This window comes from Entelurus aequoreus, linkage group LG12, assembly GCF_033978785.1.
Source record: "Entelurus aequoreus isolate RoL-2023_Sb linkage group LG12, RoL_Eaeq_v1.1, whole genome shotgun sequence".
In the NCBI taxonomy this organism is placed as follows: Eukaryota; Metazoa; Chordata; class Actinopteri; order Syngnathiformes; family Syngnathidae; genus Entelurus; species Entelurus aequoreus.
In genome coordinates this window covers 62004485-62030882 of record NC_084742.1, presented here as the reverse complement: position 1 = coordinate 62030882, position 26398 = coordinate 62004485, and the positions used below count along the sequence as shown (strand labels likewise).

At 37.0% G+C, this 26398-nt stretch overlaps 2 protein-coding genes across 2 annotated transcripts in view; one reads left to right on the top strand and one right to left on the bottom strand.

Annotated features, from left to right (window-relative positions):
* The window catches only part of LOC133662404 (23 kDa integral membrane protein-like), a 39421-nt gene extending 25582 nt beyond the window's left edge, over positions 1–13839 (top strand). The window contains exons 3-9 of the mRNA XM_062066369.1: positions 2045–2164; positions 3670–3744; positions 7677–7772; positions 7849–7977; positions 8042–8074; positions 13157–13240; positions 13316–13839. Coding sequence (XP_061922353.1) covers positions 2045–2164; positions 3670–3744; positions 7677–7772; positions 7849–7977; positions 8042–8074; positions 13157–13240; positions 13316–13408 — 630 coding nt within the window. The 3' untranslated portion in view covers positions 13409–13839. The remainder of the gene's footprint in view (positions 1–2044; positions 2165–3669; positions 3745–7676; positions 7773–7848; positions 7978–8041; positions 8075–13156; positions 13241–13315) is intronic.
* Positions 13840–20818: 6979 nt separating this feature from the next.
* LOC133662914 (E3 ubiquitin-protein ligase TRIM39-like) lies at positions 20819–22549 on the bottom strand. Its single transcript, XM_062067107.1, has one exon. It carries the CDS (start codon positions 22547–22549, stop codon positions 20933–20935), a length of 1617 nt encoding a protein of 538 aa, XP_061923091.1. The 3' UTR covers positions 20819–20932.
* Between the last annotated feature and the right edge of the window lie 3849 nt (positions 22550–26398).

Sequence of the window (26398 nt, the reverse complement as noted above, 5' to 3'; positions counted from 1 at the left end):
TTTACACTTAAAAAGGAGCTTTACGAGATTTTATTGTCATTTGTTAACATTAAAGTCAGAACCTGCTCACAAAAATGACTTTAAAAGCTTCACTGTGTTATTGTCTTGTGTGGTTGTGTTATTTATTGTCATTGTGTTGTCATTGTGTTATTGCATCTTGTGTATTTGTGTTATTGTCATTGTGTTGTCATTGTGTTGTTACTGTATTATTGTGTCTTGTGTGGTTGTGTTATTGTCATTGTGTTGTCATTGTGTTATTGTGTCTTGTGTGGTTGTGTTATTGTCATTGTGTTGTCATTGTGTTGTCACTGTGTTATTGTGTCTTGTGTGGTTGTGTTATTGTCATTGTGTTGTCATTGTGTTATTGTGTCTTGTGTGGTTGTGTTATTGTCATTGTGTTGTCATTGTGTTATTGTGTCTTGTGTGGTTGTGTTATTGTCATTGTGTTGTCATTGTGTTGTCATTGTGTTGTCACTGTGTTATTGTGTCTTGTGTGGTTGTGTTATTGTCATTGTGTTGTCATTGTGTTATTGTGTCTTGTGTGGTTGTGTTATTGTCATTGTGTTGTCATTGTGTTATTGTGTCTTGTGTGGTTGTGTTATGGTCATTGTGTTGTCATTGTGTTGTCATTGTGGTTGTGTTATTGTCATTGTGTTGTCATTGTGTTATTGTGTCTTGTGTGGTTGTGTTATTGTCATTGTGTTGTCATTGTGTTATTGTGTCTTGTGTGGTTGTGTTATTGTCATTGTGTTGTCATTGTGTTATTGTGTCTTGTGTGGTTGTGTTATTGTCATTGTGTTGTCATTGTGTTATTGTGTCTTGTGTGGTTGTGTTATTGTCATTGTGTTGTCATTGTGTTATTGTGTCTTGTGTGGTTGTGTTATTGTCATTGTGTTGTCATTGTGTTGTCACTGTGTTATTGTGTCTTGTGTGGTTGTGTTATTGTCATTGTGTTGTCATTGTGTTATTGTGTCTTGTGTGGTTGTGTTATTGTCATTGTGTTGTCATTGTGTTATTGTGTCTTGTGTGGTTGTGTTATTGTCATTGTGTTGTCATTGTGTTATTGTGTCTTGTGTGGTTGTGTTATTGTCATTGTGTTGTCATTGTGTTATTGTGTCTTGTGTGGTTGTGTTATTGTCATTGTGTTGTCATTGTGTTATTGTGTCTTGTGTGGTTGTGTTATTGTCATTGTGTTGTCATTGTGTTATTGTGTCTTGTGTGGTTGTGTTATTGTCATTGTGTTGTCATTGTGTTATTGTGTCTTGTGTGGTTGTGTTATTGTCATTGTGTTATTGTGTCTTGTGTGGTTGTGTTATTGTCATTGTGTTGTCATTGTGTTATTGTGTCTTGTGTGGTTGTGTCATCGTCACATTGTTCCCTTGTTTGTTTTATTGTGTCCTTGATATTGTGTCATTGTGTTGTCATCGTGTCATTGTCTTGTTGTGTCATTGTGTAATTGTGTTGTCATTGTGTCATTGTGTTGTTGTGTCACTGTGTCATTGTGTTATTGTATCATTGTGTTGTCATTGTGCTGTTGCGTCACTGTGTCATTGTGTTATTGTGTCATTGCGGTGTCATTGTGGTGTCATTGTATTGTTGTGTCATTGTGTTGTTGTGTCACTGTGTCATTGTGTTGTCATCATGTCATTGTGTTATTGTGTCATTGTGGTGTCATTGTATTGTTGTGTCATTGTGTTGTTGTGTTATTGTGTCATTGTGTTGTTGTGTCACTGTTTCATTGTGTTGCCATTGCGTTGTTGTGTCACTGTGTCATTGTGTTGTCATCATGTCATTGTGTTATTGTGGCACCGTGTTGCTGTGTCACTGTGTCATTGTGCTGTCATTGTATCATTGTGTCGTTGTGTCACTGTGTCATTGTGTTGTCGTTATTGTGTCATTGTGTAATGATGTGTTTGTGTTGTCGTGTTGTTTTTGTCGTGTCATTGTGTGGTAGTGTTGGTGTGTCATTGTGTTTTTCATGTTGTATCAGTGTTTTTAATTTTTTAGTGGTAACGTTGTGATATTGTGTTGTTGTGTTGAGCAGCTGTCAGCGGTGGGGGCACCCGGCATGGCGTGGGTGTGGGTGTTTGCCATCGGCGTGATCGCTATTTCCTGCCTGGGAATCTACGCAGGAAGCAGTGAGAGAGGCTTGGCACTAAAGATGGTTTGTACAAACTCTTTCTTCACTCAGCAACAACTTTCATGTTTTGTGTTTTTCACAAACCCCGTTTCCATATGAGTTGGGAAATTGTGTTAGATGTAAATATAAACGGAATACAATGATTTGCAAATCCTTTTCAAGCCATATTCAGTTGAATGCACTACAAAGACAACATATTTGATGTTCAAACTCATAAAATTTATTTTTTTTGTTGCAAATAATAATTAACTTAGAATTTCATGGCTGCAACTCGTGCCAAAATAGTTGGGAAAGGGCATGTTCACCACTGTGTTACATGGCCTTTCCTTTTAACGGGCTTCATAGCCTTTTAGGCTTCATAATGCACCACACATTTTCAATGGGAGACAGGTCTGGACTACAGGCAGGCCAGTCTAGTACCCGCACTCTTTCACTATGAAGCCACGTTGACGTAACACGTGGCTTGGCATTGTCTTGCTGAAATAAGCAGGGGCGTCCATGGTAACGTTGCTTGGATGGCAACATATGTTGCTCCAAAAGCTGTATGTACCTTTCCGCATTAATGGCGCCTTCACAGATGTGTAAGTTACCCATGTCTTGGGCACTAATACACCCCCATACCATCACACATGCTGGCTTTTACACTTTGCGCCTAGAACAGTCCAAATAGTTTTTCCTCCGACGTCCAGTTTCCAAAAACAATTTGAAATGTGGACTCGTCAGACCACAGAACACTTTCCCACTTTGCATCAGTCCATCTTAGATGAGCTCGGGCCCAGCGAAGCCGGCGGCATTTCTGGGTGTTGTTGATAAATGGCTTTCGCTTTGCGGAGGAGAGTTTTAACTTGCACTTACAGATGCAGCGACCAACTGTAGTTACTGACAGTGGTTTTCTGAAGTGTTTCTGAGCCCATGTGGTGATACCCTTTACACACTGATGTCGCTTTTTGATGCAGTACAGCCTGAGGGATCGAAGGTCCGTAATATCATGTCTCACGTGCAGTGATTTCTCCAGATTCTCTGAACCCTTTGATGATATTACGGAACGTAGATGGTGAAATCCCTAAATTCCTTGCAATAGCTGGTTGAGAAATGTTGTTCTTAAACAATTTGCTCAGGCATTTGTTGACAAAGTGGTGACCCTTGCCCCGTCCTTGTTTGTGAACGACTGAGCATTTCACGGAAGCTGCTTTTATACCCAATCATGGCACCCACCTGTTCCCAATTAGCCCGTTCACCTGTGGGATGTTCCAAATAAGTGTTTGATGAGCATTCCTCAACTTTCTCAGTCTTTTTTGCCACTCGTGCCAGCTTTTTTGAAACACGTTGCAGGCATCGAATTCCAAATGAGCTCATATTTGCAAAAAATAACAAAGTTTTCCAGTTCGAACGTGAAATATCTTGTCTTTGCAGTCTATTCAATTGAATATAAGTTGAAAAGGATTAGCAAATCATTGTATTCTCTTTTTATTTACCATTTACACAACGTGCCAATTTTTGATTTTTGTTGTTGTTGTCGTTGTTGACAGTTTGCAGGCTTCATGGGCGTGGGAATGATCATCATGCTGATCTTTGGCATCATCGTGGTGGTGCTGAGGAACAAGGTCAGTCTTGCCCTTCTCTGGAGATTTTTCAAAAATGTATGAAGAATGGAAAAAGATGAGGGGGAAAAAAATCAATTTTTTTGTTTTAGTATGGTTTCTGTAGGAGGACAAACATGACACAAACCTCCCTAATTGTTATAAATCACACTGTTTATATTAAACATGCTTCACTGATTCGAGTATTTGGTGAGCGCCGTTTTGTCCTACTAATTTTGGCGGTCCTTGAACTCACCGTATAGTTTGTTTACATGTATAAAGTTCTCCGACTTTCTAGGACGTGTTTTATGCCACTTCTTTTTCTGTCTCATTTTGTCCACCACACTTTTAACGTTGTACATGAGTGCACAAAGGTGAGTTTTGTTGATGTTATTCACTTGTGTGGAGTGCTAATCAGACATATTTGGTCACTGCATGACTGCAAGCTAATCGATGCTAACATGCTATTTAGGCTAGCGATATGTACATATTGCATCATTATGCCTCATTTGTAGCTATATTTGAGGTCATTTAGTTTCCTTTAAGTCCTTTTAATTAAATTGATATCTCATGACACATGTAATATGGCTTTTAATTTGTTGCGGCTCCAGACAGATTTGTTTTTGTATTTTTGGTCCAATATGGCTCTTTCAACATTTTGGGTTGCCGACCCCTGACTTATGTGCTAGTATTGTATGTCTGGCTGCGGGTCCTGCCTTTAAAAGAAATGTTACCCCTTTCAGAGATTACATTTAGTTCCTGTAACTTTCTGTCTGTAAATTACATCTTTTTATTAGCATTTATGAAATCTAGTGACAATATTTCATGAATAATATCCTTAGATTTGTTAATAAATGGCAGTAAAATAAGCACACATCTGATTGAGGAGTCAGAGTGTTATAACCTGGCATTTACACATTGTGTGGCGTTGGGGTTGTCCCACTTTTTGTGTGGCCATAAACGCAGCACTGGCTAAGTGCCATGAGTGCGTGTGTTGGTGCAGGTGAGCGAGCGAGCGGCTTCTGTTGAAACGACGGATGACAAAGTTGGTTTAAGCCTGGTTTGTATGGCAGAAAATTACCAGTGTTTATAGATAAAAGTTTTTTTTACTCATGTTTTTGGTGTGGTTACAAACAGTTTTGCTCAATAAAAGAATTGAGGGAATTCCTGTCCGTAAAGTGTCTCGACAGACGATAATTGAACTGTGTTGACAAAGATTGGGGCCACTCTTGTTGTCACCTGTCACTCACAGAGTTGCATTGCAAAATCATACAGAATAAATTGTAATGTGTTTATTTTGATTAAAGTTCAGATGGGATTTTTGATTTCCTGCGTGGCATTAATTTGCTGTGCGCAGAGGACGCGTGAGCGGTACGCAATTGCGCAGGCGCGCACCTTAGATGGAACGTTGGTCCCCAGTAAGAATGATCAGCACATTACTTCATCAATCCTGAGATTTAAAGATGTGTATGAGCTAACTGGGCAGTGGAGATTTTACACCATTTTTTTATGCCTCCACAACCTGTAGAAAGGGTGGTCCCCACAAGTGATTATCAAAAACTTGGTCCCCATTCCAAATAATAACCAGTATGTGTGTGGGTGTGAGTGTGTGTGTGTGTGTGTGTGTGTGTGTGTGTGTGTGTGTGTGTGTGTGTGTGTGTGTGTGTGTGTGTGTTCTGGCAATGCTTACTTAATGGGGACATTGCTCAGTTTACACAGTCACCTTTAGGGGACCTCTGACGGTATGGGGACCAAAAAACAGGTCCCCTAAAGCAGTGGTTCCCAACCACCGGGCTGCGGCCCGGTACCGGTCCGTGGATCAATTGGTACCGGGCAATTGGTAAAAAAATAAAAAAATAAAAAAATAAAAAAATTATTAAATCAACATAAAAAACAAAAGATACACTTACAATTAGTGCACCAACCCAAAAAACCTCCCTCCCCCATTTACACTCATTCACACAACAGGGTTGTTTCTTTCTGTTATTAATATTCTGGTTCCTACATTATATATCAATATAGATCAATACAGTCTGCAAGGGATACAGTCCGTAAGCACACATGATTATATTTTTTTATGACAAAAAAAAAAAAAATCAAAAATAAATAAATAAATAAATAAAAATCAGCACATTACTTCATCAATCCAGAGATTTAAAAACGTGTATGAGCTAACTGGGCAGTGGACATTTTACACCATTTTTTATGCCTCCACAACCTGTAGAAAGGGTGGTCCCCACAAGTGATGATCAAAAACTTGGTCCCCATTCCAAATAATAACCAGTATGTGTGTGGGTGTGAGTGTGTGTGTGTGTGTGTGTGTGTGTGTGTGTTCTGGCAATGCTTACTTAATGGGGACATTGCTCTGTTTACACAGTCACCTTTAGGGGACCTCTGATGGTATGGGGACCAAAAAACAGGTCCCCTAAAGCAGTGGTTCCCAACCACCGGGCTGCGGCCCGGTACCGGTCCGTGGATCAATTGGTACCGGGCAATAGGTAAAAAAAAATAAAAATTTTAAATTAAAAAAAATAAAAAATAAAAATGTATAAAAAAAATTAATAAAAATTTATTAAATCAACATAAAAAACACAAGATACACTTACAATTAGTGCACCAACCCAAAAAAACCTCCCTCCGCCATTCACACTCATTCACACAACATTCACACAAAAGGGTTGTTTCTTTCTGTTATTAATATTCTGGTTCCTACATTATATATCAATATAGATCAATACAGTCTGCAAGGGATACAGTCCGTAAGCACACATGATTGTATTTTTTTATGACAAAAAAAATAAATCAACAAAATAAATAAATAAATAAATAAATCAAAATCAGCACATTACTTCATCAATCCAGAGATTTAAAGACGTATATGAGCTAACTGGGCAGCGGCCATTTTACACCATTTTTTTTTATGCCTCCACAACCTGTAGAAAGGGTGGTCCCCACAAGTCATGATCAAAAACTTGGTCCCCATTGTAAATGATAACCAGTATGTGTGTGTTGTGTGTGTGTGTGTGTTCTGGCAATGCATACTTAATGGGGACATCGCTCTGTTTACACAGTCACCTTTAGGGGACCTCTGACGGTATGGGGACAAAAAAACAGGTCCCCTAAAGCAGTGGTTCCCAACCACCGGGCTGCAGCCCGGTACCGGTCCGTGGATCAATTGGTACCGGGCAATTGGTAAAAAAAATAATAAATAAAAAAATAAAATAAAATAAAAAAAATAATTTATTAAATCAACATAAAAAACAAAAGATACACTTACAATTAGTGCACCAACCCAAAAAACCTCCCTCCCCCATTTACACTCATTCACACAAAACGGTTGTTTCCTTCTGTTATTAATATTCTGGTTCCTTCATTATATATCAATATATATCAATACAGCCTGCAGGGATACAGTCCGTAAGCACACATGATTGTATTTTTTTATGACAAAAAAAATAAAAATAAATAAATATAATAAAATTTTCAAGCGTTGACCGGTCCGCAGTTACAAAAAGGTTAGGGACCACTGCCCTAAAGGGAAACCTTTTCAAATGATAGTCAGATCCATTCTGAAGATGCCTAAGTAATTTTTAAGCTTTGGTCCATAAAACAAGTTTACTGGAAAGTAACATCTAATTTGAACTTTTTTAATTTTTTTTTAATGGTCCTCAGTAGTCACGTACAAATGTGTGTGAATTATGCAAAATGATTTAAATTTGGTCCCCATGAACCATATGAACTCTTTTTCCCCAGGGTCCCCAGTAAGAATGATCAGCACATTACTTCATCAATCCAGAGATTTAAAGACGTGTATGAGCTAACTGGGCAGTGGACATTTTACACCATTTTTTTAATGCCTCCATAACCTGTAGAAAGGGTGGTCCCCACAAGTGATGATCAAAAACTTGTTCCCCATTGCAAATAATAACCAGTATGTGTGTGTGTGTCCCCACAAGGTCAGAGACAACTTCCGCAGCGCGTCTTCGGACGCCGTCAAGCAACAAATGGATCAAGAAGAATTCCGAAAAATGCTCGAGCAAATCCAGCAAAGTGTAAATGTCACGTGATTGCACGTCGGGGCTTTTATTCCTCCTCCACGTCAATTTAAAAGCATGTGTTTGACATCAGGCTCAATGTTGCGGCTTGGTCAGCCCCAAGGACTGGGGCGACGACATTCCCGCTTCCTGCGAGTGCAAATCCAGCGGCTCCAGAAGTTACGGGATATTCGGAAGTTCTGGCTGCTCAGCCCGACCTCAGGTTCGAACCCGCGGCTCGTCAAAGTGGTTCTGACCGTGCTTGATGACAATGTCTGTCCTCGCAGGGATCCAGAGGCCCGAATCAGATCTACGCCGAGGTAAGCCACGCCCAACCATGTCGGTCTCGTTCAGGCATGGCGCCCTCTGCTGGTCGCTGCAATTAAGTCTCAAAGATCAACCATCATCCGTTCTGTCAGGTTCAAACACTGATGACATCTATTAAACCAGGGGTGTCCAAAGTGCGGCCCGGGGGCCATTTGCGGCCCGCAGCTTATTGTTTACCGGCCCGCCAAAGCTGCCATGCAGGCTGGTTTTTTTTCTTTTGTGTATCTTTATTTTTTTGCCATTGCTCAAAAAAATAATACAAATCAATGATATAATGCATTATTGACCTATTCAAGGCTCCAATTATTTCAAATATTTCACTTTTAAATGTTTTATGTGGGAAATATTGCATATATTGTGTGGTTGCCATACAAAAACATCAACATTTTATTTGACAAAAGAGCATAAAACAAACAAAATAATAGTTCAAACGTAAAATCGACAGATATATCTGAAGTTGATCTCGTAACTTAAGTGTTGAAAGTTAAAAAAAAACTAATAAAAATGTATTACTTTATGAGTGGGGCACCTTTTGGATACCAAATCTATTTAACGGGATTTTATTTATCTTTTCACTGTGATTACTCAAAAATAATAATGAATTAAAATCAATGGTGTCCTGCATTATTGATCTTTTTAAGGCTCTAATTACTTCACATCAAACATTGCTTTCTGAATGTTTTGGGCAGTGGGGGAAATACTGCATATTTCAGTTTTATTTTAAAAAACAAAGTTGTCTTTGACAGAAAAGGCTTACTTTATATCAACCTGAAGTTGATATACTGTAGAGATTTACTGTAAGCGTTAAATAAAAAATAAAAATTATAATTTGACTTGTTTTTAACATTTTAATGACTTAGACCCTTAATGGTCCCCAGGAGCCCTAAACGTAAAAAAAATCCCAAAACCCATATATTTTGTTATGGTTTGAAAATGAAAACTATCAAAATGACCCTTGCGTGCTTAAATTTTTCCATGTGCGGCCCTCAGTGGAAAAAGTTTGGACACCCCTGTTTTAAACAGACGAGACGCAAGGAATCATGCAGAGACAGAGTTCAATTTTGGGCTGTATTGTAGTTATGCCTGGTTCACACCAACGGTGCTTGCCGCGTTTTAAAGCGGCGAGCAAAGCGCCGAGCAAAGCGCCGTCATTTTTGTCAATTTTCCACGAATATCCCGATCTCTGAAGTAATGTTATGCTTTGATACGCTCTGATACGCTCTGATACGAATTAGTTGCCGCTTTGTTACCGTTCCTCACGCTTTGATCCCGCTTTGATACGCTTTAAATCACGCTTTGATACGTTTTATTACGCTTTATTGAACTTTATTACGCTTTGATGCGATCCTGACGCTTTAAATCAGGCTCTGACACGATTATCAAGCTCTGTTGTGCATTGTTACAACAAAAATAAGAAAAAAATGTGAAAAACTCGGTATACTGTTTTCCACACATTTTTTATATTCATTTATTTTTTCAATTTCTCTTTTTTTTCCGTTACATTATGTTTTATATCTTCATTTCTTTTATTTTTGTCATCTTAATAAATATCTATCTTTCATTTGTTATGCTAGTTGAAAATAATAAAAGGCAATTATCCACACTTTTTATATTCATTTATTTTTTCAATATCTCTTTTTTTTCCGTTATATTATGTTTTATATCTTCATTTATTTTATTTTTGTCATCTTAATAAATATGTATCTTTTATAAAATGTAACATATTCTCTTTATTATTAACATTTTCATACAGAAAAATTATAGACAGTAATGTCAAACTGCAACATCAAACAGCAAACTCTAACAGAAGTACAGCAACAATGATCATCGTATAAAAAAGGCAATGATGCAAAAGAGAATGGATTTGTAATCCTGTGTTGGTTTTACATAAAAGTTTCAATGTCACTAGTCAATATCACAGTCACTTCCTATTTGTAGTTGTAGACTGGGGTCCGCGCTTTGAACCAAGATCTGTTAAGCTTTCCTACGCTTTTAGTCAAGTTTTGCTGAGCTTTGTTACGCTTTTTCACGCTCTCGGCACTTTATTCCATTCTTGACAGAGGGCAGAATTTTTTTAAACCGTTTAAAAATTTTTGGCTTCACTACAAGCTTTCCCACGATCCATTAGGACCCTCACGCTTTAATCAGGCTTTGTTACGCTATAACGCCGCTTTGCATGCCGCTTTGCATGCCGCTTTGCATGCCGCTTTGCATGCCGCTTTGCATGCCGCTTTAAAGCGCCGTCAAAGCGCCGTTGGTGTGAACCTAGCATTACAGATCCAAACTACGTTCTAAAAGTCCAGCCCGCGTGCTTCCTCTATTTATTTGGGAGGTCCCTGGTTACATCACTGAAGCTGTCGCTGAGGGAAGGCGGGGTAATCTCGACAACTCCAGTTAGACCAGTGGTTCTTAACCTTGTTGGAGGTACCGAACCCCACCAGTTTCATGTGCGCATTCACCTTCTTTAGTGAAAAATAAAAATTTTTTTTTTTCAAATTCAAGACAAAGTTATATGTTTTTGGTAACACTTTAGTATGGGGAACATATTCTAAGTAACAAAGACTTAATTTAGAGTTATTTGGTTAGGGTTAGGGTTAGAGCAGGGGTGTCCAAACTTTTTCCACTGAGGGCCGCACACTGAAAAATCAAAGCAAGCGGGGGCCATTTTGATATTTTTTATTTTAAAAACCAATACAATATATGTATAAAAAAAGATACATTTAGGCCTCCACTCAGACTTGATCCTGGGGACCCCAAAAGGTTTTGGTCAAAAAAAATATTACAAATGTGTCATTATTTAGTATAATTATTATTATTATTATTCAAGGTTTAAATCTCAAGATCAACATTAGGTCTATCTGTCAATATAACGCTTTTAAGATTTAAGTTGTATGCCATTTTTGTCAAGGAAAACCGTGTTTTTTTATGGAAAAAAACACAAAATATGCAATATTTTCCCCCAATAAAATTTTAAAGTGGAATATTTGAGATTATATAATAATTGGAGTCTTAAAAAGGTTAATAACTCATAACAACATTGATTTTAATTCATTATTTTTTTGAGCAATGACAAAAAAGTCCCACTAAAATTATTGGGGATCCAAAATGGTACTGCTCAGTAAAGTTTAAAAAAATAAATCCAACAATAGTCTCAAGATCAACTTCAGATCTATCCGTCAATTATAAGTTTTATTGTTGTTTATGTTTTTTGTTTGTTCGTTTTAGGCCCTTCTTTAAAAAACTTTGTTTTTTAAATGCAACCAAAAAATATGCAACATTTTCCCCCCAAAATATCTCAAAGTGGAATATTTAATGTGAAGTAAATGGAGCCTTGAATAGGTCAATAATTCATACTGACATTGATTTTGATTCATTATTATTTTTTAAAGAAAGAAACAGCCTGCATGGCAGCTTTGTGTTATTAGAGTAAATAATGCAACATTGTCTTGTTACATTTCACCTGTTTGCTCTTTTATACCACTTTTTATGTTTGTTATTTTTATTTCATTGTATTTTTAGAAAAAAAAATTACCTGCGGGCCGCAAATGGCCCCCGGGCCGCACTTTGGACACCTCTGGGTTAGAGGGTTAGGGCTGTGGTTAGAGGGTTAGGGTTATAATAAGGCCATGCCGAATAAGGCATTAATAAGTACTTAATAATGACTAGTTAAGAGCCAATATGTTACTAATTTGCATGTTAATAAGCAACTAATTAATGGTGAATATGTTCCCCATACTAAAGTGTTACCATGTTTTAATACTGGTGCACAAAATGAAGCGTGCATGAACATCACCTTGTTCAAAGAACAAAACCAACACAGTGCATAAACTCACAACAAATTACACACCTGCAAATCAGTCTGACTTCAGCTGTTGTCGTATTCGTAATACGCCGAAAAGGAGAAGTTTTTATTTACACGATGAGTCGGGTGTGTCAGGCTTGGTAAAAAGGACAGGACTCAGATGCAGAGTAGGGAATACTTCGACAGGCTTTTATTTTGACAGCTTCCTTTCACCTCCAAAGGAAAGGAAATACAATATCAATATTAACAAAAACCTAGTCGACGAAAAAGGTTCCAAAAAATAGGAACAACCGAAACACAAAAGCAAAGACGAACTATAGTTGGCGCCGTATATGCTATAAAATTTGTTAACCCAAAAACGCTCCAACAGGAGGAAGAAACAACGGCTATGAAAAATTCTACACTTATCCAATCTAATAAAGTTTAACAAGAAATGTCACTCAAAAATTCGAGGAAAGAATGAAAAAAACCCTGATAACTCACCACTTCGGCTGAATAAACTAAATAACAAAAAATCACTCTGCTGAGGAGGAAGAAAGGAAAACTCAAAATAGCAACGATGGGATTCAGGATCAACGAACCCAAACACAAGACAAGGCAAGGTAAGGCATGGACATGGAAGCTAGAGAGGCACGAATACACGAGACAATCCGGCACAGAACAAGGGGAGGCGTGGGCTTATAAACACATAAGGGTAATGGGAAACAGGTGGAAACAATCAAGGGTCAGGGATGACGTCAGACTGATGACACAAAAGGAAGGGCAAGTGATCTGACACGAGAGGTGTTACTCTTCAAAGTAAAACACGCAATTCACAAGACAGAAGAAACCAAGACAAGACATCCCTCACCGCGGTGTGACAGGGCATGTCTTGACCTCCGCCGAACCCCTGAGCCCGACTCACCCAACCCCTAGGGTTCGATCGAACCCAGGTTAAGATCCATACAAAAATGCAAATGTGTTGACGCTGGTGATATCGCCTCGTCTCTGCTCTGTCTGCGTCACGGCGGTGTTCGGCCTTGGCAGTCAGCAGGCCGTTCCTGGACACAGATACTGATACCAGACTTTTGGATTGCCAGCTTTGCACAGACAAAGAAAAATACCACTTCTACACAATTGACAATAACTATAGCAACGGCCCTTAAGCATAAAAGTTGTGTGATAATTTATACATAATTATTCTAACACGTTCATTCTTTTTTTATTTTATTTTTTTATATTAACTAATTAATTAATTTTTTTCCATCATTCGTTCATTCGCTGTCCTTTGTAGACGTGCAGCGACTTCATCATCACGTGGACCGACTTCTTCTTCAACATTGTCATGGGCTTCTTCTTCGGCTTCGCCGTCACTGCGGTAGGTCTTCCCCCGTGTCACAGTGCGCCCTGCTGGCAGCTTGCGGTACTGACTGCTGCCGTGTGACCCTCGCAGCTCCTGGGCCTGCTGGTCTCCCTCCTCATGGTCCACCAGGTCAAACGCCACGATCAGGGCGGGCCGACCTCCATGGCTATGAAGGGCTACTGAAGGCCGCACGCGGTTATTCACCACGCGTCTTTAGTACGGAAAAGACCAGCTCCACTTTCTATCAAACATATTTCATCCTTACTGTAAGTTTGTATTTGACAAGACCAAATATTACTTCGTCATTTTCTTTTTTCATTGATATTACAAGCGGCTTTGGAGGATGTAGTCTAAGGTCTAACAAGTCTAAGAACTTTGTCAATGAAACCAAAGTGCACAAAAGTCTCTTTTATACCAACATTAAAATGCTGTTTTTTTTAACCAACATTAAATTGTGTTTTTGAACCAATATTAAACTGTATTTTTTACCAATGTTAAATTGTGTTTTTTTTACCAAAATTTAATTGTATTTTATACTGACATTAAGTCGTTTTTTATACCAACATTAAATTGTATTTTCTTCACCAACATTAAATTGTATTTTATACCAACAATAAATTGTATTTTAGACCAATGTTATATTGTTTTTAATACCAATAAATATTTTTTTTACCATCATTACATATATTTTTTCAACCACATTACATTGTATTTTATGCCAAAAATAAAAGGTAGTTTACCCAAACATTAAATATATATACTTTTAATCAACGTAAAATTATATTTTTTCAACACTAAATTGTGTTTAATACTAACATTAAATTTAATTTTTTACCAACAATAAATTTGTATTTTATGCCAACATTAATTTGTATTATATACCAACATTAAATAGTATTTTTTATCAACATGACATTTAAAAAAAATCAATATTAAATTGTATTTTAGACCAATATTTATTGTATTTTATACCAACATTAATTTGTGTTATATACCAACAATAAATCGTATTTTTTATCAACATTAAATTGTATTTTAGACCAATATATATTGTATTTTATACCGATTTTTTTGTCTTTTCTTTACACACATTACATAGATTTTTTTTTTTACCATATTACATTGTCTTTTATGCCAAAAATAAATGTTAGTTTTACCAACATTAAATTGAAATTTAGTCAAAAATTAAATATAATATTTTTACCAACATTAAATTGTATTTTTTACCAAAATTAAATTGTATTTCATACAAACATTAAACATAATTTCTTTAACCAACATTATATCTTATTTTACCAACAATAAATTGTATTTTTTTTACAAACATACCGTAACACAGATTTTTTTAATCAATATTAAAACTTTTTTTTTACAAACATTAAATTGTATTTTTTATCAACATTAATATACTGTATATATATATATATATATATATATATATATATATATATATATATATATATATATATATATATATATATATATATATATATACATATATATATATATATTTACCAACATTGAATTTTATTTTCCAATATTAAATTATATAGCTGTTACCAAAATAAATTGTATTTTTACCAACATTAAATTGTTTTTTTTTACAAATACTAAATTGTATGTTATGCCAACATAACATTTTATTTTGTATTCGTATTATATGTATGTGTGTGTGTGTGTGCGTGAGTGTGTGTGTGTGTGTGTGTGTGTGTGTGTGTGTGTATATATATATATACATTTTTGTTTTTACCAACATTACATTGAAATGTATACCAATGTTAAACAAACATTAAATTGAATTTTACACTAACAAAAAATAATTTTTCTTACCAAACTTACATTTTATTTCATACCAACATTGAATTGTATTTTTATTTTTTTTACCAATATTACATTTTATTTTAGACCAACAGTATATTATAATATATTCTATATTATTTTATACCATCATATTTTCTTAACCAGCATTAAATTGTAACTTAAAATTTTATTTTTACAAACATTACATTTGATTTTTTTTTACCAACATTGAAATATATATTTTTACCAACATTAAAATGTATTTTCCAATATGAAATTATATAGCTGTTACCAAAATTAAATTGTATTTTTACCAACATTAATTTTTTTTACAAATACTAAATTGTATGTTATGCCAACATAACATTTTATTTTTTATTCGTATTATATGTGTATATATATATATATAATTTTATACCAACATTAAATTTAATTTTATACCAACGTTGAACAAACTTAAAATTGAATTTTACACTAACAATAAATGTTCTTTCTTACCAAACTTACATCTTATTTCATACCAACATTTAGTTATATGTTTTACCAATATTAAATTGTGTATATATATATATATATATATATATATATATATATATATATATATATATATATATATATATATATATATATATATATATATATATATATATATATATTGCCATCATTAAATTGTGTGTTTAACTCACTTTATTTCAGTCACATTTACTTTAAATAGCTGCAGAACTAATAATGTACCACTAGATGGCAGCACACAACAAGGTCACTAATACAGAGGTGGGTAGAGTAGCTCCAAATTGTACTCCAGTATGAATACACTCACACTAGAGCAGTGCTTCTCAGTTAATTAATTAGTTAATTATAGATCAACTTATGACAAATAATCACTTAATTAACATTGTTTTTTAGTCTGCAACAGAAAATATTTAAAGTGCATCAATTTGCCTGAAATAATTTTAAAAAAGCTTTTAAAAAACATTTTATGACCGATTCAAACCATTTATTTGAAAATAAAATAAAATAAATAAACTCAATAAATAATAAAAAAAACTTTCAAATTGATCATCAACAATAATTCAGGACCACAATATCCCAAAAAATATTATATATAAAAATGAATAAAACAACTTGTCCCAATTTTTAATCAAAACAAGGAAGTCCTGATTAATGGCTACAATGAGCACGGTTTTGTAGCATGGTACTGGATGATACTGATAAACACATTAAGAGGTTAAGAGTAAGTAAGTATTTAGTGAAAAAACTACTCAAGTGCTGAGTCAGTGGTAAGTAACACAGAGCGGCCGTGCCAGCACTTTGAGGGTCCCAGGTTCAATTCCTGCTTCCGTCGTCCTAGTCACGGCCGTTGTGTCCTTGGGCAATAAACTTTATCCTTGGTTAGCGCCTTGCATGGCAGTGTGTGAATGTGTGTGTGAATGTGATGTATAATATAAAGAGCTTTGGGTATCATTCCAGTCGCAGTTTTTTTCATAGTTTTTTCATAGACTTATACTCAGGAGCGAATTATGTGTGAAATTATTAACACATTACCGTAAAATATCAAATAATATTATTTATCTCATTCACGTAAGAGACTAGACGTATAAGATTTGCGACTTATACTCCAGTGTGACTTATGTATGTTTTTTCCCTTCTTTATTATGCATTTTCGGCAGGTGCGACTTATACTCCGGAGCGACTTATACTCCGAAAAATACGGTACATAAATCATGGTCCCAATACGGAAAACCATTGCATCTAATAGAGAATGTCGCATTTGCACCCCTGGTGGTGAAATCTATCAAAATGAGGGTGGTCCCAAAAAGGAGGGATTTTTCAAATAGACTGTGTGTCGGTTTTAAAAGTGCTCCACCTCTGGCCAACATATGAAATAACAAGTGTGTGTAAAAATTTTAAGTGCTTCCCCTCTTGGCCAACATATGTAATAACAAGTGTGTGTCAGAAATTGAAATGCGCCCCCTTTTGGCCAAAATTAATTTAAAAAAATAAATAAATATGTATATAGAGACATACTGTAATAACTTGAAGTAAATAATAAAGATTAAAAAACAATTACAAACAAAAAATAAAATAAGCTTGTATATATTATTAATGTTGTAAATACAAATCTTTATACCGTATTTCCTTGAATAGCCACAGGGGCGCTAATTAATTTAAAACCTCCTGTCACTCCGGCGCTTACCAGAAACCTGCGGGATGGCCAAGCATGCGCTTCCTTTTAAGTATTACCTCCTGCTTTGATTGAAAGTCCAGTTTAGAAAACTGTTTTATTTTAGATATGTAATCCTCCATGGTAAAAGTCCAAGCAAACAATGGCTGCGCACTCTTGCTGCCGGTTGTCTTCTTCTGCTGCACGGGTCTTCTGCAGTACCAGCAGTCGCAAGAAGGATCACTAGCGCCCTCTACCACCAGGAGGCGGGAGTCATTTAATGACTCATATTTGAACCGGCGGAAGTGCCAAGCATGCGCTAATTATTTTGCAAAACGAGTTTGACCCGGCTGTAATTCGAGGCATGCGATTACCATATTTCCGGCGTGGTCCTAAAGAAGTAGGCATTTTTTTCGGAGGTCTCAAGAAGGTAGGAAATACAAGAATGTGTGTGTGTGACAGGGGGGACGGAGAGACATTACCACAGCATGTACCACAAAAAATGCACATTTCACAGTCATTGTTGACGTTGTAATAGGGCTAAAGTTAGCATATGCCCAGCTAAAACATTAAAAACCTCTACAACATCTTTTCTCTGGAGGTGGAATTCTTGTGGGCTGAATGGGTAACATTCCTACTGACACACGATATACCTGTTTTAGTTTGTCAGGTAAACACTGATTGAAGAGGTGTGCTGCCTCTTCTGACTGTCAGTTTTTGATATACCGGTACTCCTAAATGTACGTACAGTACAGGCCAAAAGTTTGGACGCACCTTCTCATTCAATGCGTTTTCTTTATTTTAATGACTATTTACATTGTAGATTGTTACATCAAAATTATGAATGAACACATGTGGAGTTATGTACTTAACAAAAAAAAAGGTGAAATAACTGAAAACATGTTGTATATTCTAGTTTCTTCATAATAGCCACCCTTTGCTGGGATTACTGCTTTGCACACTCTTGGCATTCTCTCCATGAGCTTCAAGAGGTAGTCACCTGACAGGGTTTTCACTTCACAGGTGTGCATTAGAATAAATGCAATGATTGGACTAGAAATCATACCAATACCGATATAAATCTGATACGATGTCAGCACTAATAATAATTGTAATATTTTGTAGTGTGGAATGAAATGAGTCTAATGAAAACACTAACCTAATGAAAGTGTGATGCTTTTGAAGTGGAGGGTTCTTTTTTTTTGGTCACCATGACGCAGTAAGTTGAACAAATATTACTTCATCATCTTCTTTTTCCATTGAAATTACAAGCGGCTTTGGAGGATGTAGTCTAAGGTCTAACAGGTCAATGAAACCAAAGTGCACAGAAGTATCTTTCATACCAACATTGAATTGTATTTTATACTGACATTAAATCGTTTTTTATACCAACCTTAATTGTATTTTTTTCACTAACAATAAATTGTATTTTATACCAATATTAAATTGTATTTTAGACCTATGTTATATTGTATTTAATACCAATAACAATTTTTTTTTTTTTTTTTACCAACATTACATTTATTTTATACCAACATTAAATTGTATTTTGGACCTATGTTATATTGTATTTAATACCAATAACATTTTAAATTCTTTTTACCAACATTAATTATTTTTTTTAACCATATTGCATTGTATTTTATGCCAACAATAAATGTTTTTTTTTTTTTTTACCAACATTAAATTGTATTTTATTCAAACATTAAATATATATATATTTTTAACCAACATTACATTTTTTTTATTTTTTTTAACAACATTGAATTATATTTTATACTGACATTAAATCGTTTTTTATACCAACCTTAAATATATTTTTTTTCACTAACAATAAATTGTATTTAATACCAACATTAAATTGTATTTAAGACCTATGTTATATTGTATTTATACCAATAACAATTTTAATTTTTTACCAATAATACATTTATTTTATACCAACATTAAATTGTATTTTAGACCTATGTTATATTGTATTTAATACCAATAACATTTTTTATTTTTTTTTACCATTACATTTATTTTTTTCACCATATTGCATTGTATTTTATGCCAACAATAAATGTTATTTTTTTAGCAACATTAAATTGTATTTTATTCAAACATTAAATATTTATATATTTTTAACCAACATTAAATTGTATTTTTTTACCAACATTAAATTGTATTTTATACTGACATTAAATTGTTTTTTATACCAACCTTAAATTTTATTTTTTTCACGAACAATACATTTTATTTTGTACCAACATTAGATTGTATTTTAGACCTATAATATATTGTATTTAATACCAATAACAATTGTAATTTTTTACCAACATTACATTTATTTTATACCAACATTAAATTGTATTTTAGACCTATTTTATATTGTATTTAATATCAATAATAATTTTTTTTTTTTTTACCAACATTAAATTTTTTTTTAACCATATTGCATTGTATTTTATGCTAACAATAAATGTTTTTTTTTTACCAACATTAAATTATATTTTATTCAAACATTAAATATTTGTATATTTTTAACCAATATTAAATTGTTTTTTTCAACACTAAATTGTGTTTAATACCAACATTAAATTGTATTTTTTTACCAACAATAAATTGTAATATATACCAACATTAAATTGTATTTTTTATCAACATTAAATTGTATTTTTTTTAACCAATATTAAATTTTAGACCAATATATATTGTATTTTATACCGATTATTATCTTGTACTTTTCTTTACTAACAATAAATTAATTTTTTTTAACCATATTACACTGTATTTTATGCCAAAAATAAAGTGTAGTTTTACCAACATTAAATTGTATTTTAGTCAAACATTAAATATAATATTTTTACCAACATTAAATTGTATTTTTTACCAAAATTAAAATGATGCGAACACGTTTGTTACTGAATACTTTCTAATACGCCTTTAAAACTTATAAGTAATATGTAACTATAATTATTTGATACTTGTTTATATTGACACATGTGGTGTTTTAGACAGCGATAATGCTCAACTAAGGACACATTTGATGTATGTCTAGCTTGTGTGCTATCGTGTGCTTGGCTGTTGTGTAACTGCTAGCTCCTACGAGCCAATAGCCTAACCTTTGTAAATGACTACTTTGCACAAGAAAACACGCTGTAGGACTGCTTGTATCGGAGATTTTAGATGCAACCGGATATCATTCGATACATGTTTTTTGCTGATATCGAAATTATATATAACACCAAGCCAAACACAAAATGGCCCGAAAAGAAAACGAAAAGTAACGAAAACACACAAAAGCGCCCAAGAACCATAATTAGTGGTTTACGGAAAAGATAAATGATGAAAAAAAAGCAAGAAAAGTTGAGAATAATACCGAAAATAAAGTAAAATGAAGGAAGTCAAAGGAGCTACTGTGACATGCTTGTCGCATGGTCTCGGTTTATTTACATAGCACTTCTAAAAACAACAGTCCAAGCTTCCCCAATGTGCTGTACAAGTTCAGGAAAATTACTGAAATCAAAACAATAAAATGATTTATGAAAAGATCCAATAAAAAACATCTGACAGGCCTAAAGTGAAGAAATAGTGTTGCTGATTAACGCAAAGAAAACAAAATGAAATATTTTAAAAAGTTCTAGTACTTGTATTTTGTTGAAAGTTCCATAGTTTGAGGCCTGCAACAAACAGGAAAGCGGTGAAGAACAAGCGAGCCAATCACCACGTTGCCCCGCCCCTTGAAGCTAAAGTTCTTGTCAGTGATTGGCCAAACCGAGTATCAGCGGCGCTGAGTTCAGCTTGTCGTGGTTGAGTCCGGGGCTGAGGAGCGGCTGGATTTCTTCAGAGAAGTAGCAGTCGACAAAGCAGTGAATAAGAACGCCGGTGTTGACGTCGTAAAAGCAGACCCGACCCAGATCGTAGTCCACGAAGACTCCCACACGCTTGGGCTTGGTCTTCACTGCCAGAGGACGAGGAGAACCTTCCAGCGCCGCGTACTCGTTGCCGTTCTTCAGCCAGATGGCCCAGTGGCCGTTTTCCGGACTGATGGCGATAACGCCCTTCCTCTTGATGGATGCTTTGGCCACGCCCACTGTCCACCGGGTCTTGCCCTCCACGTGGACCTCGAAGTAGAACTTTCCCGAAGAGAAGCTCTGCTTTCCGAGTACGCAGCAGCTCGGGTTGAATCTCTTGGAGTTGTTGGGGAGATCTCTGTCCACGGATCCGTGATAGACCTGCCTCTTGTCGTAGGACAGGATGAGTGCGGGATGCGCCGTTTCCGGGTCGAGCGTAATGTCTACGGCGAACTGGTGCATGTGCTTCATCTCGGCGGACCGCATCACCCTCTTCAGTTGTTTACTGAGCTTCTCCTCCAGCTGCTGCACAGTGGTCTTCAATGTGCCTTCGAAGGGCTCCGCACTGACTTGGACCTTGGTCCAGTCTTTGGTGCGTAGCGAGGGTTGCGGGCGTATGCTCTGCAGGAACTGAAGCTGATCTTGAGCATTTGACAGCTGCCGCACCTCGGACTGTCTCTTGGTCAGCTGGCTGACTTCCTTCTCCAGCTCTTGGACCAGAACGCTGGCTTCATGCTCAATACTTCTCTGCTTCGCCTCGATGTTCCGGACAAGCTCATCCTGAGCCTTCTCCACAGACTGCGTCAAAAAACGGAAGAAGTCGTTTCCCTGGGCGAGCTCTTTGTCCGCGGCGTCCCTGTTCAACTTGACGACGCGCCTGAACTCCTCTACCTTTTTGCGCCTCGTGTCCATGGAGCGCTCGAGCTCCGCCTCCGTCTTCCACAGCTCCGACTTCTTCTTGTCGCACTCTTCCTTGAGCGGAACCACCTGATGATGCTTATGTTCCAAAAGCGAGCACATCATGCACACACAGGTCTGGTCGCTCCGGCAGAAGAGCTCCAGAGGTTTGTCGTGCAACCCGCACATTCGGCCTTCCAGGTTCTGGACCGGTTCGGTCAGCTGGTGTCGCTTAAGCTGCAACGCCGTCAGGTGCGGCTCCAGGTGCTCCTCGCAATAGGACGCCACGCACACCAGGCAGGACTTTAACGCCGGCGCTTTGTTCACCACGCAGACGTCACACGTGACGCTTCCGCGCGGCCTGACGCTCGGAGCGCGAACCCGCGTGGACTTTTTGAACTGTTCGGCCATCTTGGCGATGAAGATGTTGATGTGCAGGTCCATTTTTTGGGGGAAGACCACCTTGCACGTGGGACAGTTGTTCTTGCCTTGGATGGTCCAGTGCAGGTCGATGCAGCCCTTGCAGAAGTTGTGTCCGCACGGGAGCGTCACCGGCTGGATGAAGACGTCCAGGCAGATGCCGCACAGGAACTGGTCCTCGGTCAGCACACAGTTGGCGGCCATGTTGGCGTTCAGCAAGACCAAAGGCAGAATCTTGTCCTCGGGAGAGATTTACCTTTGTCAGGTCGAGGCGTCCGGAAGGAATGAGGTGTTGTTCTCTGGGAACTTTTCTGATGTGTCACTGCACTTCAATGCTGCAGCACCGGTGCGTTTCCTTCCTCCGCCCATACCTTTGGAGCCACACCCGTTTCAGCCGCCACGCCTTCCTCACTAAAACCCAATCCGAACCACGATCTTGAAAGCACTCATTCAAAGGTTCCTTCTCGAACCTTCAACTTTGGCCTAAGGACCAAGACCCCGACCGGCGTCCCCTCATCTGTCAGTCTTCGACACACACACACACACCTAGATACACACACCGATACTCACGCACACACAAACACGCACACACACACACACTGGTCTAGCAGGTTCTATTAGTGAAGGTACGTGGGTGTGGTCACGTGATCCTGAGAGGACTTTTGTGCCTCATTACATTTGGAGGATGAAACATCAATTTTCAGTAAACAATTTGATTGACAGTTGCCGCTGTTTAGTGCCTGTGTGTGTGTGTGTGTGTGTGTGCGTGTGTGTGTGTGTGTCCTGCAGGTATCAAACAGCGTCAGGCCTCATTAGACACACACTTCCCCACCGTCTCGCTCCTTTGTCATTTCCTGATTATTTTCTTCTCTTCTGGAGCATGACATCAAGAGCAGCGTGTTTGCACACACACACACAAACACACACACACACACACACACACACACACACACACACACACACACACACACTCACGCACACACACACACGCAGGTGGGCTATATAATGATGTCGCCGCGGTAACAAGAGGTCAGGTAGATGCTCAGGTGTTGTTTAAATCCTACAAAAACAATCCCGTGTGCTAAGCGCCTGTTGTTGCGAGTTGTGACCAGAGAGGGCGCTGTTGCGTTTCCCTCCCGGCTCTTTTCTTCTTCACGATGATGAAACGGCACACATCAGCTGAATGATTAAATAAAAACAAACCTCCTCCCCGGCTGACAGTGATGAAGGGTGTTTTTCTTCCGCCTTCATCTCAGCCAGCCAAACTGCTGGCACCGCACATAATTACACACACACCTACACACGCTCACACAAACACACACACACACGCACACAGGTTGTAAAGGCAGTGATATAATCATCGCGTGACACCGGAACATTGATTGGACTTAAAAGAGTCGCTCCCACGTACTACAAGTCAGGCCCCACCAGGAGTCCAAACGGACGTGCGAGCTGGCGTGTAAATCAAACACCCCCGCCCTGACCTCCGCGGCTCAGATGGTGCGTTTGGTTTGGCCTTCTGCTGCCGCCTGCGGGCCAGCCGGGCCCGGGTGGGCAACACTCGCAGCTGGGATTCTTTTATTTTTATTTATTTATTTTCATTTCTTTGACTAACTTCAGTACCACACTGACTTAATCACGTGTACTCGATCCACGTGCACACTCTAACTCCGCCCACTTTCTTCGACAAAAAAAAGTCATTTTCCACCCGATAAAGTCCCCCCGTGTTTTGTTGCGTCGGACCAGTTCTTCCTCCAAGGGAATCTAAGTTACTGGTCAATCCCAAATTCTTTAGACGACATATATGCTGAGTAAGAAGGACCCTCAAGCCAGTTTTGGAATATTATCAAGTTTTACTGAAAGTTTCAGGAGAACCACCTAGACCAGGGGTCACCAACGCGGTGCCCGCGGGCACCAGGTAGCCTGTAAGGACCAGATGAGTAGCCCGCAGGCCTGTTCTAAAAATAGCTCAAATAGCAGCACTTACCAGTGAGCTGCCTCTATTTTTTAAATTGTATTTATTTACTAGCAAGCTGGTCTCGCTTTGCCCGACATTTTTAATTCTAAGAGAGACAAAACTCAAATAGAATTTGAAAATCCAAGAAAATATTTTAAAGACTTGGTCTTCACTTGTTTAAATAAATTCATTAATTTTTTTTACTTTGCTTCTTATAACTTTCAGAAAGACAATTTTAGAGAAAAAATACAACCTTAAAAATGATTTTAGGATTTTTAAACACATATACCTTTTTACCTTTTAAATTCCTTCCTCTTCTTTCCTGAAAATTTAAATCAGTGTTCAAGTAAATTTTTTTTTAATTTATTGTAAAGAATAATAAATACATTTTAATTTAATTTTTCATTTTAGCTTCTGTATTTTCGACGAAGAATAATTGTGAAATATTTCTTCAAACTTATTATGATTAAAATTCAAAAAAATTATTCTGGCAAATCTAGAAAATCTGTACAATCAAATTTAAATCTTATTTCAAAGTCTTTTGAATTTCAAAAAAAAATTTTGTTCTGGAAAATGTAGAAAAAATAATAATTTGTCTTTGTTAGAAATATAGCTTGGTCCAATTTGCTATATACTCTAACAAAGTGTAGATTGGATTTTAACCCATTTAAAACATGTCATCAAAATTCTAAAATTAATCTTAATCAGGAAAATTTTTTTTAAGTTTTTCTCTTCTTTTTTTCGGTTGAATTTTGAATTTTAAAGAGTCGGAATTGAAGACAAACTATGTTTCAAAATTTTATTGTAATTTTTTTCGTGTTTTCTCCTCTTTCAAACTGTTCAATTAAGTGTAAATATCATTAATTATTAATAATAACATAGAGTTAAAGGTAAATTGAGCAAATTGGTTATTTCTGGCAATTTATTTAAGTTTGTATCAAACTGGTAGCCCTTCGCATTAATCAGTACCCAAGAAGTAGCTCTTGGTTTCAAAAAGGTTGGTGACCCCTGACCTAGACCAATACATTCATACCGGCTTCCTAAGTTGTTCTAACACTCGAACGGAAGAGCCCACTTCTTGCAAAACGAAGAAGGCCCCCACCTTTCTGAGAAGGAACACGGCTTCATTGTTCCACTACAGATAAGACAAAAGGGAATACTCCATCGCATACAGTGCAAGCCTTCAAGGTAACACGCATAGTTTACTTGCGGACATAAGAGAAGAAATAGAAAGAGTACAAATGGAAAAACACTAGCTGCTTCACACATGACTATGAATTAAAAAGAAATAACTCTTAAACATATATATATATGCATTCTTCACAGTTTCCACTAAAAACTATAGTTGTCAGGTTCAAACACTGATGACATCTATTAAACAGACAAAGAAACAAGGAATTAAACAGAGACAGAATTCAATTTGACTCAATGAGGAGAAACGCGTAGACCTGTACCCTTGCACAGTGTCTCACCACGCTCTGACCTAAGATTGTACTCCTCCTCTTTTATTTGGACTTTCCCTGATTACATGGCAACAGCTGTTTCTAAAGGGGCGGGGGTCGTAAACAGCCATCGCCTTTGGTTACAAAACAGTTCAAAGAAAAGGTCGTAAAACAGTTAAAAGAAAAGGTGCCTGGAGGGGGGTCAGGCGCTGCCTCCTCTCCACTTTGTAGATCTCGGGTCAAGACAAAATCTCTCTGTGGATTACAATACATGAAAGAAACCGACACCCTCATGTCGCTCCCCATCCTACACAGTGGAGGTTTACAAGCCTTTTGATTGGTAGGATCAAAGACGGCTTTTGTCTGCTCGCCGGAAACTCATTGAAACACAAAGTTTTGTGATAACTTAGATACAATTATTCTGACAATAGTTCTCCAGGAACTTTTTTATTGGATAGACTACCTGAACTGTGGAATGCGGTGGAAACTCATGTGTGTGTGTGTGTGTGTGTGTGTGTGTGTGTGTGTGTGTGTGTGTGTGTGTGCGGTGTGTGACAGATTAGTGTCACTGTGCGCGTGTGAGTGCGTGTGTGTGTGTGTGTGTGTGTTCATTACACAAAAATAAAGTGTGTCAGCGCCCACCTGAGACACACA

Bases quoted from the DNA above. Each gene is read 5' to 3' on its own strand.
- LOC133662914 (XM_062067107.1), bottom strand. From the start codon at position 22,549: ATGGCCGCCAACTGTGTGCTGACCGAGGACCAGTTCCTGTGCGGCATC.